Below are 14171 nucleotides of genomic sequence, written 5' to 3'. Positions count from 1 at the left end.
AGGGGGCAGAGCCAGCCGTTTTTGATCTATTTATAGCTCCGGTCCCCCGGGGCGAGAGCTGCTTTGTTGGTGTTTTCCTGCTCCGTACATCCCTATATGGAGGATCCCGATCCCTATCCCCGACCCAATCCTCTGGATCCCACAGCCAGGGAGAGGATTATCGCCGGGCTGAAATCTCTGCCACTGATCCCGCGGACTCCTCGCTCGCAAACCCTATCGAGCGTCAGGTACAAGAGAGGGAAGGAGATGCCGGCGTCATGGTGACAGAACTGGAAGAGGACGGTGGTTGGCCGGAGGCGGCAAGCAATCAGCTCTGTTGCTGAAGCCTTCTCACTCCCAGCACCGGCTGTCACTGACTGGAGTCTGGGCAGGGCAGGGCAGGGCAGGGGCTGCTTGAGGGACGGGAGGGGGACAGGGAGGAGGACACTGGATCTGTTTAGTGTGGTTCCGTGGGGCGGGGAGAGGGAAAACAATAGGAGGAAAAATAAGGGAGGGTGGGGTTACAGAGACAGGGAGACACAGATGCTGAATTAGATGTCCAAGAAAGTTCGTGGTTATGTTCTCACTCATGTCTCTGTTCCTGCTCTGTTTGTCAGTCTGTAACACACCCTCCTTCTCCTTCTCCCCCCCCCCCACCGCCTCATTCTGATGTCAGTCAGTCAGTCAGTCTCCGTGTCTCTTCCTCCTTTGATTGCCTTGTCGCCTGCATGACTACACAGTGAGTGAACAGACTGGAATCTCCTCTGGTGATTACACAGCCTCGGAGATCTAAAGCCAGTGAGCCCTCTCTGCAACTTAGGACACTCCACATCCACTTAACGGCTGCATGCGCTCCGCTAAGCTTAACGCCCATCTTCCTCTGTGACTGTTGTTCAGCAAAAAAACACAAACAGCCATCATACACATACACACAGACATCAACCACAACATATACCGGCAAGCAGATGGTTGAAATTAAGGATTGACGTCTTTTTTGTTGCACTAGACACAACAAGCAAGTTAAAGATAGTTTGAGAGGGTTGCTCATATATTAGCAAGCATATCCACAGGGTCTTGGGACAGCATCTTCACAGTCACTGTGCTTGATCCAGTCACATCTGCTTCCAATAGGTCTGGGGGGGCGGGGGTGGGGGTGGGGGTGGGGTGGGGGTGGGGGCGGGGGTGGGGGTGGGGTGGGGGTGGGGGTGGGGGTGGGGTGGGGGTGGGGGTGGTGACTAATGGGCAGTGGGACGTGAGGGGCACTGAGCGGAGCTGCGAGCTGCAGGCTCCTGGCCGAGGGGATGCTGGGAGAAACGGCATGGCTGCCAGGGGCGATGGCTGTGCCAACAGCCTGGACGGGACTCCACCTAACCCTTCGCTAACAGCGCAGCGTACAGCACTCACACACACACACACACACTCACACACACACACATACACACTTCCTGGAAATGTGGTCAATGCAGACACACAATCGTACTCATTCAGTAAATTCTGAACATTTCACTCTTCAGCATGTTACATGTGCACAAACAAATAGACCCAAACCGGCTTCTAACAAACTGCCAATGAGCTTATGGGAGATAGCCTTTTAGCATAAACTGCTTCCCTGCACACAGCACACAGCGCACACACACACACACACACACACACACACACACACACTCACTCACTCACAGGAGGATGGGATTAAAGATTCATGTTGCCAGAGAAACTAATTCCTTGGCAGTCGCTCATTAGTTCAGTTGGTCCAGCACGTCCAAGTCTATGATTTCAGTGGTAGCGACTCTCCCTCTCAAGTCCGTTCCATCAAGCTCTTCCTGGAAACCCGTCTCCACTCTTACTCTCTATCGCTTCAGTCTTTCCACAACGCTTCTGTATTACTAAAACAGTTCCTCCTTTCTCCCCCCTCCACTCCCCAACCCTCCTCCCCAACTCCCTTTTGTCTCTCTCTCTCTCTCTCCCTCTCTCCCTCTCTCTCTCCCCCACGCTCCCTCTGTGTGTTCTGAACAGCCTGTCCAGGACAGAGACCCTGCGCCAGAGACCACAGCAGAGCAGAGTGCCTCCTCTCAGCAGCAACACCACCGATGCAGCATGTACACACACACACACACACACACACACAGAGGCGCGCTACACAGACTCACAAGTAAACCCACCAATGTACACAAACAGCACGGCAGTAAGCGCAGAAATCCTTCTTCACCCTCATTCTGCCTCTAGTCATCGTGGTTCATTTCAAGGGTGCAGCGTGTATACACACACACACACACACACACACACACGCACGCAGGCACACACACACACACACACACAGACTCAGCGTTCGTCACCACCATTCAATAAAAGCCTGCCGTCCACACACCGTCCATCCATCCACCCACCCACCCACCCACACATATGCATGCACGCACATGCAAGCACACACACACACAGAGACACACAGACACACACACACATCCAGTAAAAGCAACAGGGAGCTGGCCAACTCTTACCCATCAGCCCTTTGGTCCACACCAGGGGGAGATGAAGCACTCTGTGCCGGGGAGAGGCTGAAGGGGAGGAGAGGAAGGAGGGGAAGAATAAAAAACAAAACAAAACCAAAATACGCAGATGGCTCGCGGACACAACGAGAAACGAAGAATCCCAGTCAGCGGTGTGGATCCGTGTTGCGAGGAACGCTCTGCTATCTCTTGGTTTCTCTATCACTCACTCCCTCCCTCTCTCTCCGCGGCTTTCCTCTCCTCTGCCTCGCTCGCTCGCTCGCTGTCTCTAGCACACTCCCCTCTCCGCTCTGCTCTCTTCCCCTCCGGCTGGGTCTCTAGCTCCCTCCGTCTCCCTCGTCCCCTCCCCTCTCGCTCTCTCTCTCTCTCACTCACTCACTCACTCACTCGCTTGCGCACTCTCTCTCTCTCTCCCTCTCTCTCTCCCTCTCTCTCTCTCTCCCTCCCTCTCTCCCTCCCTCTCTCCCTCCCTCTCCCTCCCTCTCCCTCCCTCCCGGCTGGTGACATCAGAGAGCCGTCGCAGGCATGCAGAGTGTTTATGTGTGCTGCTGCTGCTCTGCTTCCTGGAACACTGGCCAGATTCACAGAAGGTCCAGGCAGTGGGACTCTCTCTCTCTCACTCTCTCTTCCTCTCTCTCTCTCTCTCTCTCTCCATTTCCCTCTCCCATTTCCCCATCCTCATTACCACCACATAACTGCAATTACACCGACTGCTATAGGGCTCCTTGACGGCCAGGGTGGCACTGGAAATAGAAGGTGCTTTATAAAAGATTTAAAGATTATCATTAAGTCTATGATGCTGGAGCTAACATGACAGTGTGAGGTAGGGCAATTAGAGCGCCCCCCCCCACACACACACACACCCTCTTCCCAACCAATGGCCTCTGCAAAAACTGGTGTCAATAGGAAGAGAAGCAACATTCATTAATTTCAACATACAGTAATAATAATACTGCTGTTTGCACTAAAGTGTGCAAGTTCACAGATTGGTCTATTAACATCTCTCAGCAGGTGAGAATTGCTTGATTTAACTCATTGTGAAAAAATATTATCACAGCTGATAAGGAAATAAAAGAACAGACTTAAAAAAAAAAAAGAATCAGAAACACCTGTTTAGACTGAACTGATTTCAACCAAGCCAACCAACTTGGAACAAAAACTCCTCAGTTGAGGAGGACATACAGCATGGCTTACCCTGCAGCCTGGAGGTCTGAGCAGCTTTTCCACTACGGTGGGCTACTGGATTCTGTTTAGTGAGAGGTTCATGGCAGGGTAGTTACTTTTCTGATCTCCTTCAGCCAGCATTCAGCTCACAGCACAGAAGTCTTCTCAGTACAGCAAGCATTCGCAATGCTATCATAACAGCAGACATCCCTTGGGTTGGTATTGGATGTGTGTGTGTGTGTGTGTGTGTGTGTGTGTGTGTGTGTGTGTTCTGCTGGCAGTTGGGGCCATCCTAGTTCAAACAGACCTTTATCATTTTGGTATGCTTATGGCATGTGGGTAATGCCCGCTTGTCCGTATCCATCATCAAGTGCACCTGACAACTACAATGCTCTTTAGCAGGAAGGAACATTAAACTCTACGCTGAGCTACATATGAATGAAAGAGATGAAGACAATGCTCGTTTGTTTCTGGCTTAAGGAGCCCTTCTCAGAGCATCCTAAACCCAAGGGACTGCAGGGGGAGAAGAAGGACGGGGGACTCTAAAAATAGCTCTTCACATTGAGAAGATGGAGAGGGAGTGAGGGAGGGCGTCCTTCCCCCGGGGCAACTTGGACGCTGTCGATGTTGTTTGGTGACCGCGGACGTGGCTGTACTCCTAATGGTGACCTCCCTGGGCTGCTCCAGAGGGGGGGCGGGGGGCGGAGGAGGAACTTTTCTCCAGAGGGCCGCACGTTGCTGAGAGATTTGTTTACAAGGTCGCGCAGCAGTGTGAAAGGACTTTGGGAGAGGGGGGAAGGGGGGGGGGTGTAGTGTGACAAGCTAGCTGGAAGGAAATGTGAATGAAGAGGGCAGGGAGGGCGACAAGGAGGAGAGAGGAGGAGGGATGAGAAGGAGGAGGAGGAGGGGAATCCTCAGACAATAGGTGAAACAGCCGGGTGTGGGTGAGTCACTGAGGCCGGCAGTTAACAAAGCGTCTGATCAATGGTGCATTTACTCCGGAGCGATGTTAATCAATAGGCGGCACATGTCGATACGACCGTGGCGTGAGCAATGAATGAGAGGGAGAAAGAGACAAAGGGAGTGAAAGACGGAAGCGATAGAAAGTATCCATGGGGATATTTTACACAGAGCCACCATCGGAGCGCTATACTCCAATACAACAAAAATAAAAATACAAACAAATGTCACCGCTAGCAAACAGGGAAGCGCAGCAGCTCCCCGTAACATTTAACAGTGGACATTTCAGTCACTTTAGCCTCTGCCACACCTGCCGTTGTTGCTAGCAACAAGTGCTTTTTGGCAATGTGGAAGTTTTCTCCTGCTCTAGATTGAGTGCATATTCAGCTACAAAGCAGAACACTCACCCTTATGACAGAACGGTGCCTATTGTGCAATCTTAGAAGATGTTTTGGACAGACACACAAGCAAGCAATGCAGAATGACACTCCAGTCAGGGCTGTTTGTAAGCCTGGGCTGAGCTCGCTCCTCTACTTTGCCGTGATTCAATCAGTCGGCTGGCCCGGCGTTGGGGGCGCTCCTGTTACAGCGCCGCACGTGGTCAGTTGATTTACCACTCTGGGAGAGACGACACCTCGAGACACCTGATCCCAGGCCAGAGTACGAGCAGAGTACGCACCTGTACCACGCCTCGCTTGGCCTACTAAACTCTGCTCGGTAGAAAATATGACCCCTCACCTCCATACTCCCTTGCACTTCCTAACTCCTGCTGGGGGGGAGGGGGTTGGGGCTGACGCTGATGACAGACAGGAATGTCAGAGTGACTGCAGACTGCCAGCCTGAAGCCGGTCTCTCCTATTAATGTTTTTTAAGACGACTAGCTAGGTACCTGGCCAATGGTGAACAAATAAACACAAAGGAAAGTGCAGCCCTTATCTTAAGAGCTCCAGGGGCTTTCACACCCACACCGGCCTCCAGTCGACCCTCCCATGGCTGATAAGAGCTGTGGCAAGGGCCAAAAATAGAGCGTCAGGTAAGGAGAGAGCCAGTGGCTTCATCAGTCCAGACAGGTGTGGAATGGATTTAGTATGGAAATCGAAGCAGGTGCTCATGGGGCAAAGAGTTTTATCACCAACCTTGCATGCAAATCAGCATCCATCCCTTAACCTCTCCAGCTGGCTGTTTCAGGTAGAGCTTTTTTTTTTTCTCCGTGACTTTCCCCAGTTGATTCCGCATGGGGATGCTTCTGGAAAGTTCCACAGAAACTACTGATGTTCCCTTTTGAGGTGTATTCTTAGCAACCACGTTGAAATGGTCACTCCCAAGAATAGAAACACGAAACAAACTCACCAAAAGGAAGGCGACTTAATTTCATACCTCCTTTGAGTTATCGTGACCTCATAAGAGGAACCGCAGAGAAAATGCAAACGAGGGCAACAGCAGGTGAGGCGGTGAGCACAGAGTTGGCGGCGAGAGAGAGAGAGACAGAGAGAAACACAGACAGTGAGGTAAGAGGAGGAAGCCTGAGACAGATAGACATACAAATAGATAGAGAGGGACACTCACACCTGCTGGAGCCTGGTTCTGTATGCAATGTGCCAGGCCTGGTAAATAATGCATCGGGCATAATGATCAAGTCTGAATGGAAGAAATCCGCAGCCAGCCGGCCAAACAGATGAGGGCGGATAAATAAATAATGTCCGCTGGGGTATAAACAAGGAGCCTCGCTTCACTTCGCCTCACCCGGGCAGGAAAAATGACAACTCTGGCCGCGTGCTTCCACAAAGAGGGAGAAGATTCGCTCTGCGGCCTGAGCTCCACCCCCACCAACCCACCCCCCCCCCCCCCCCCCCTGGGGTGCACGCTGAGAGCTCAGGCTCCATATATGTGAAAGAGCGGTTCATTTATTATTGATTCATATTATTTATAACACTACGACGGCTCTCGTGCTTCTCTCTCCATCGTTGTGTAAACCACTCCACAGTCATCAGCCAGGAGCTTTAGATGGTTGTTTCATTACCAGAACGTGTGGGACTGAGGGAGAGAGAATTGGTCGGATTTGATTAATGCCGTGATGTTAATAATGCACCCACTGAACTGTAAACGGAGTGTTGGAGTGATGAGGTGCTGCTGCTGCTGCTGCTGGGTGCTGCCACTGCTACAGTGCTCATTCATGCTCACTTTGAGAATGGGCAAGTAAATGAATGAATGAATGAATGAATGAATGAATGAGTGAGTGAATATTATATATTACATTATATATGGTGTGGATGGACACTCAGGGGGGAGAGCAGAGTGTGCGGGTACGAGTGGGGGAGTTTCTTTCTCTAAGACACAAACCGAATCCTGAGAAGAAAGGGCAGAGTCCTGCACGAAAAATAATCATTTAAACTTTTAAAGTTGAGAGAATTCTAAAAAGCTAAGCTGCAAGAACAGAAGAAGCAACAGTGTGCGGTCGGGAATCCTCTGTACGACGAAACACCCAAGTCAAAGAAACTGATTTCTGTGGGAAGTCGCATATCTTAGGTACGACATGACATCGCTCAGTGGCAGCCATATTGGAAGGACTTAAATTGCGACCTTTAGAGAGACAGCGTCAGTCTGCGTTGTAGTAATAGATCCTAATCATAGGAAACCTGTGATAAACTGTTATTCAACTATCGTAACGGTGTTAATTATCGGACGGCGTGTGTTATCGGCAAACGTTTGCGTTGTCATGTTAACCCATTATTAAACTGAGCATATCGATTGTTAATCCATTATTAAACTTAGCATTTTGATTGTTTAACAGAATGGCCGATGTTTGACACTGTCCGATAACTGACATAGCTACGCTATACTATATTATAAAAAAGTATTGCATTTGACTGAGGTAAAGTTTGCAAGCTAGCAAGACTTGATTAGTGCTCACTAGAGGCATAGTTGTTGGCGTAGTCTGGCATTACCCAAGTTAGTTATCTCAATAGTTTTAGACAAACTTTGAGGGGTTAATCAGCCACAAAGAAAATGTGTTCATTAAATAACGTTCCTTAAAAGTATCTGTCGTTTGCCATTAATGTGTGCTAACATTATACTGCCAAGGCTGGTTTACTTTGTCACTTTATGTCAATGGCAAATCCGATTGATACTTGTCCACTCTGTGTTAAAAAAATTAGTGAGTAGGACTTTACATCTTTTTTCAGATTTATATAGACTAATATAATAAAACTACAATAAAAATGCCCTGATATTTTCAGTGGGAAATGCTGAAAAACAAGGTATTTTATCTGTGGTAGTCCAAATGCCCCCAAATGGGTTGCACTTGCTCCCATTCACATTCAGTACAGAATGGATTAGTTAATGGCGATGATTAGCTGTAGTTTCTTTAATCATGGGGCTGGAGACATCATCGTTTGTTACTATTTGTAACATTGACATTACATGCATTTTATGAAGTTTACATTTTTACTGTCAATACCTACATATTCTTAAAAAAAAAAGAAGAAAAAAAAGCCAAGATTTCAATTTGTGTTGAGAAATGCTAAAAAGTATCCCCCGACGAACGCAAGGAGACTCACGTCTGACACTAGCGCGTGACCCAGACACAACCTCCCTTTGTTCTGTCTCGCTTTTTTGGATGTCTAAACATCAATGGCGCCCACTTTGGAATGCATGGCTGCATTGGGAGCTTGGGGGTTGTGGGCTGAGCACTGGAGCTTGCCCCATTCATTTTTACTGACTCCCTCAGGCTCACTTCTTCAGCATGGAAGCCCCCCTCAACCCCGCCCCTTCCTCTACGAGGAGAGAGGGTTTCCCTATTAACCGCCTTAGCGCTACGCACAAGGGCAAGGCTACGTGCCCTCCCCAACCCACCAGTGCTCTGGCCACTTCAGCAGTAGATGCTAACGGGTCAAGATATGGCTGGAGTGCAGATCTAGAGCTCACTCTCCCTACTCCCAGCTTTGCTGGTTTAGTACCAGCAGCTCCTTACCTTGCGTTAATGGATGGTGAAGATGCTCTCCAGACCATCGCGCCAGCACCACACCACTGTCCAAGTGGTCCTGCTCCACCAGACATAGGTCTCTCACTACACAGCTCATCAATAATGAAGGTGGTAAGAGCCCAATATGGCTTTTAAAAGGATGGCCAAAATAAGTCTTGAGCACTGAGAGGAGCAGTACATGACAGTGGTGCCACATTAGGAAGTGGGCTGAGAAAGGTGGGGGTTGGGAGGGTGTATACAGCTTACAGGAAATGTAGTCTAAAGTCCTTCTGTCTTTTGGCAAACATGCAAAATCCCTCAATAGGGATCCCCCAGGGATATTGCTTACTACTCTTACCTCTACATTCATGCTTGTCATGTCACTACTTTTCAAAACGCCATATAACACACTTGGATATCCTTAGCATATTCCTTTATTCCTTTAGTAAAAGGAAAAAAAAAAAAGAAAGAGCGATGAACTCTGGCCCTTGGTGGATGGTATAGTATAGAAGGGCTGGGGCCGAATTGTCAATCAGCCTATTTACTTGTAACTAGGCTGAATGAAACTGTTAAGTTGTCTGCATGTTCTCCAGTTCCTCCGCTGTATACCCTACAAAAACAGGGTTACGAAAATACAGGAGATTCCCAGTTAGTGCTATACAACATTTTTCCTTGAGGTCAGACTTCATATTTAAAATGTCTCTAAATAAAAGCCCTCAAATCTGTTACCTTCAACTCTTGTCTCAAAAGCAGCTTAACTGTAGCCACTGGCTGAGACCTCTGAGTGGTACGACCAAGGGCATGATATTTGGTGGAGGGAGGATGGCAGAGACAGATGCCACACCCAAGTGTGCTGCACTGAGCTTGAGGGATGCCCCGCTCTTCCCCAGCAGCTTCCCCCGGGGCCCAGACTGCGTGCCTTCAAACAGACTGAGCTCATGCAATATTCAAACACAGATAAAAAAAAGGGAAGCCCCGTACCCCTCCTCCGCCTCCTTCCACCCCCCAAAATCTGAGGCTGTCGCTACAGTAGAATGAAGGGCAAAGTAGGTTATGGTATTGCTTGCCCTAGCGGAAGACAGACACAGGTCTGGGTTTGTTACTGACTTTGAACCAGCTTCACAAAAGGACTGGACGAAACATCAAAATACATTGGGCTAGGTTAAAACACATTGGGTCTATGTGTATGTTATGTGTGTGTCTGTTTGTTGTGTGTGTGTGTGTGTGTGTGTGTGTGTGTGTGTGTGTGTGTGTGTGTGTGTGTTCGCAGGTCTGTGTGTGTGTGTGTGTGCCTGTTGCTTTTCTTTTCTTCTCGTCTGTACAACTCTGCCTCTGCCCCTCCTTCTCCAGCCTCCCTCTCTTTATTTTATGAGGCCCAGAGCAGGCTGTTGTGCTGGTTCCTGTTACGGTGCTATTTATAAGCCCTTATCTGCTCTGATGTCTCTGGGTCTAATAGCCCTGCTCTCTGCTCATTACATGGAATATTTGCGGGGGAGCGGCCAGCAGCAGCAGCAGGCCAATCCTGGGCCCAATCAAAGAGACACTGTTATCAGGCCCCGATTATTTACAGCCTTGAGATGGAAGACAGGTGGCATGTTAATACAGTGCTCTGCATTTCAACCGAGAGCCCAGCTGGGAAGTGGTGAGTTAGATCTCTCATTTCAACCGAAAAAGAAAAGAAAAGGGAAAAAAAAAAAAAACAAGTGGAACAACTGTTGCAGCAGAGCGCTGGGCCTGAGCCGGCTGGCGGGCTGGGCGTGGGTATGGGCGTGGGCGTGGGTGTGCTGCGGGTGCAGCGAGGGCTTGGCCATCCATCAGCCCTCTGAAGCTGCATTCATGGGCACGAGCCCCTAATCGCAGCACAATTATTCCCTCTGTCTTCGCCGCCAGGCCCACGGCCTCAGACGCGTAATGAAATACGTTTCCGAGTGCATTAGCAGAAGCCCGGCTCGGAAGCGCAGAGAGCCCTCTGCGTTGTTTCCACGCCAACGCTTGACTGGCAGAAGCAACAGCTTCGGCCTATCCCTCCCACCCTGCCCCCCCCTACTTGCTGAGAAGAGCCAATCAACAGATCGGTCTATCAAAACAAATCGAAGAAAGAAAATCTCATGAGCGTAATGAGTGAGTGGAACGGACAGAGAGAACCAGGGATGATTGAGGCGAGATGGATAGAAGCAGAAGCCGAAGATCAAGATCAAGACAAAGAGCCGAGGAGATGGATGTTGAGTCCACTCTCGGTCGAGAAGACCAGAGGGAGAAGCCGTCGGTATTAAGTGCTGCTGTCTGATCCGCGAGCGTGTCTAATCGCTGAGCAGTAGTAGGCCTTGCACTAACCCCCCCCCCCCCCCCTCACGGTGTAGTCCATTCCACTCCGTGACTCACAAACACTTGGAGCATTGAGCGGAGCTTGGGAAAGAAGAGACGGCGGGGAGGAAAAAATGACTGATAAAGCCTGATGCTGGTGAGGCCGAGAGCAGAGCGCCCAGATATTACAGTTCTCCGCGTGACACTGCCGAGGGATTACTACGGTCAAACTGCTCAAATTACCTCTTGAAGAAACAGGAGATGGAGCAGGACACAAGAGTCACGCAGGCACACAAAGACAGTGTCTGCCTACGAAGTCTTGACGGGGACTGAATCTGGCTATGTGCAGACCCACACTCTGAGAGGCGTCTCCCCTTGAACTAAACATGCTTAATCGGAGATTGGCCCAGGCCAAACAAATAAATAAAAGTTCAACGAAAGCTCAAAAGCTAAATAAGAAAAATATGTGACGAGGCTAATAAACTTGACAACATTAAACTCAATCTCTTTCAACCCTTGGTCCAAAGTGAACCTGTCAAAAGAAGATGTATAGTACCACAAGGGTGGTGCATAAACTATAGGCACCCTCACACCCAAAGGATCAACCCGAGGACAAGGAGCACATCCTGCTAAATCACAAAAGCCCAAGGGGCTGGGACTGTTATATGTTACTATGGCCACATATCTATGTTAAAACACAGATACACACACACACACACACACACTCCTGCAGCGCCCCAACAGAACCGGGGCAGCTGTCTCGCAGCTCTTGCCTGCTCAGCTTGGCAGGGCGGGTCGGTGTGGGTGCCAAGGCTAGGGTACGGGGGGACGTGGGGGGCGCTATCAGGCGGCCGGTGCGGTAGCCACCGGGGCCATCTGTGAGGCCTGGCAGACAGGACACGGGAGCAGGTCCGAGCCAGACAGGCATGTACAGTACAGTAAGCTCACCTCCCTGCGCTTTAAAAAAAAACACCACCTCTCCACGCTCATCACGGAGGACAGTAAACATAGAGGACCAGGCGGGGCAGGTAGCTCCCAACTTACTAGGGGAGAAAACCAATATTCAATCACAAACTAATAGGACCTACCGTCCTCACAGTCAAATGCTAACATATAGATAATGCCTGACTGCTCCACACAAAGACATAGCACAGCATGGAGCACAGTAAACCACGGAGCATCTGTGCTCAGAAACTGATATATACTCTCTATGTTGCCAGAGTCATTCTCTAGTTCCTGGGCTTTAGGTATGGTTATCGGTTTGTGGACGGCATCCATGAACCATGGAGGGGGGCTCTGCTGAATGAACCATTGACGAGCCTGGCGGTGCCATTTGGCTTCGCAGTCGGTTAGATGCAGACTCATTGTGGAAAAGAGCTCTTGTTTAGATTATATACAAGATTAGTAGCAACGCACACACACGCACACGCACACACACACACACACACACACACACACACACACACACACACACACACACACACACACACACACACACACACACGGCTGGCTTAAACCAAGTAGGCTGACACAAGCTTGGTGAAATTTGCAATGTGTCATTGACGGTGCTGTGCTATTGTGGAGGCATATTAGCAGCGTGGAACAGACTGTGCTCCACTGGGTCAACGTTAGCAGGACCCAGGTGCCTGACTGAGTCTGGTTTAGCACTGAGGAACAGCCTGCTGTACACTACACTGGCAAAGGCCCAGTCCAACTGGAGTCCAGCCAGTCATGAAAGGAGGTGGAGGAGGAGGAGGAGGAGAGCGAATGAGAGAGATTAAGAGCCACCCTCTCCAAAACACACCCACCCTTCTCCCACGCAGGGTTAGGAAGTGTGAGCAGCAGAGCACACACATACACACACAAGCTCACACACACACACACACACACACACACACACACACACACACACCGGCCTCATGGTGAGATCCTGCCCACCAAGGGGGCAAGGTGACCCCCTTAGCCGCTTTCTCCTGGAAGATTCAATCTTCCAATCTCTCACCTCCGCATGGGAGAGGGGAGAGAGGCCAGGCCCTCGTCCAGACCGGTCCCCATTAAACATGAATCACTGTCTGTCTGCCTAACTGCAGCGCAGCGCCCTTGCTGCATCAGACACAGGAGCAGACGCAGCGGCCGGGCCCCGCTAACCCCTCACGTAGCGGCGCCTCGAGAGTTCCTGTCACTGTCTGACAGCTAATTATGAAAATACAGCCACCGCCGCCTCTCCTTTACAACAGGAGCGTGCACAATTAAAGCACTATGCGTTGTGTCATGTCAAGAGAAAGTTCCAGGTGTAGTTAATGCAAGTTGCTCAAACTACAGAGAAGCAATTTCACCGTTTTATTTATTCACTTAAGTTTGGTCCTCCCTCTGAGCTACAAAGTTCGTCCTGGTGGACCATATGACTGACACATGACTTAAAGGGGAGGGGGGGGAAATGGCTAAGCCTTAACAACTCCCATGTCAGGAGTGTTTAATCAACTTTTCCCTAATTGAACAATCTGACTACTGCAAGTTACCTTACTTCCTGGAGAGAAAAAAAAGACTTTGATAAATCTCCCTGACTCCTACCGGGGCCATTTCATGGTGCTTGCGTTGTGATACACAAGTCGCACTGGCTTAAGAGCTTGGGTTTCAAAGCTTATTTCATTTGGTCCGAGAAGCACAGACCATAGTTAAGCCATGCTGGCTCCAGAAAGTCCTTCCTAGTGAATGGTGTCCCCTTGTGTCTCCGTGTCAATGCCATTCGTGGTCTATTCTGCGTGAGTGTGCCCGTGCGTGCACGTGAGTGTGTCCGTCTGTGTGCACGTGAGTGTGTCCGTCTGTGTGCACGTGAGTGTGTCCGTCTGTGTGCACGTGAGTGTGTCCGTCTGTGTGCACGTGAGTGTGTCCGTCTGTCCGTCCGTCCGTCCGTCCGTCTGTCTGTCTGTCTGTCTGTGTGAGTGTGAGCGTGTCCGTGTGTATGTGAGCGTGAGTGTGTCCGTGTCCGTGTCCGTGTCCGTGTGTGTGTGTGTGTGAGCGTGAGTGTGTCCATGTGTTTGTGTATGTGAGCGTGAGTGTGTCCATGTGTGTGTATGTGAGCGTGAGTGTGTCCGTGTGTGTGTCCGTGTGTGTGTCCGTGTGTGTGTCCGTGTGTGTGTCCGTGTGTGTGTGTGTGTGTGTGAGCGTGAGTGTGTCCATGTGTGTGTGTGTGTGTGTATGTGAGCGTGTCCGTGTGTGTGTGTGTGTGTGTGTGTGTGTGTGTGTGTGTGGTTCGTGTCTCTATGCCAGGTTGGGTGTCACTAAAGGAGCTCTCACCT

At 50.1% G+C, this 14171-nt stretch overlaps 1 protein-coding gene across 5 annotated transcripts in view; it reads right to left on the bottom strand.

Annotated features, from left to right (window-relative positions):
- Positions 1-14171, bottom strand: part of hdac4 (histone deacetylase 4) — a 161366-nt gene that overhangs the window by 73133 nt on the left and 74062 nt on the right. For 3 of the 5 annotated variants that reach the window (XM_031560032.2, XM_031560027.2, XM_031560040.2), the window contains one exon: positions 2475-2531. The exons of the other annotated variants lie outside the window; for them this stretch is intronic. In XM_031560032.2, coding sequence (XP_031415892.1) covers positions 2475-2531 — 57 coding nt within the window. The remainder of the gene's footprint in view (positions 1-2474; positions 2532-14171) is intronic. 5 annotated transcript variants of the gene reach the window in all.

Source organism: Clupea harengus, chromosome 2, assembly GCF_900700415.2.
Source record: "Clupea harengus chromosome 2, Ch_v2.0.2, whole genome shotgun sequence".
Classification (NCBI taxonomy): Eukaryota; Metazoa; Chordata; class Actinopteri; order Clupeiformes; family Clupeidae; genus Clupea; species Clupea harengus.
Note: the sequence above shows the minus strand (reverse complement) of the source record. Positions and strands in the feature narration are given on the sequence as shown.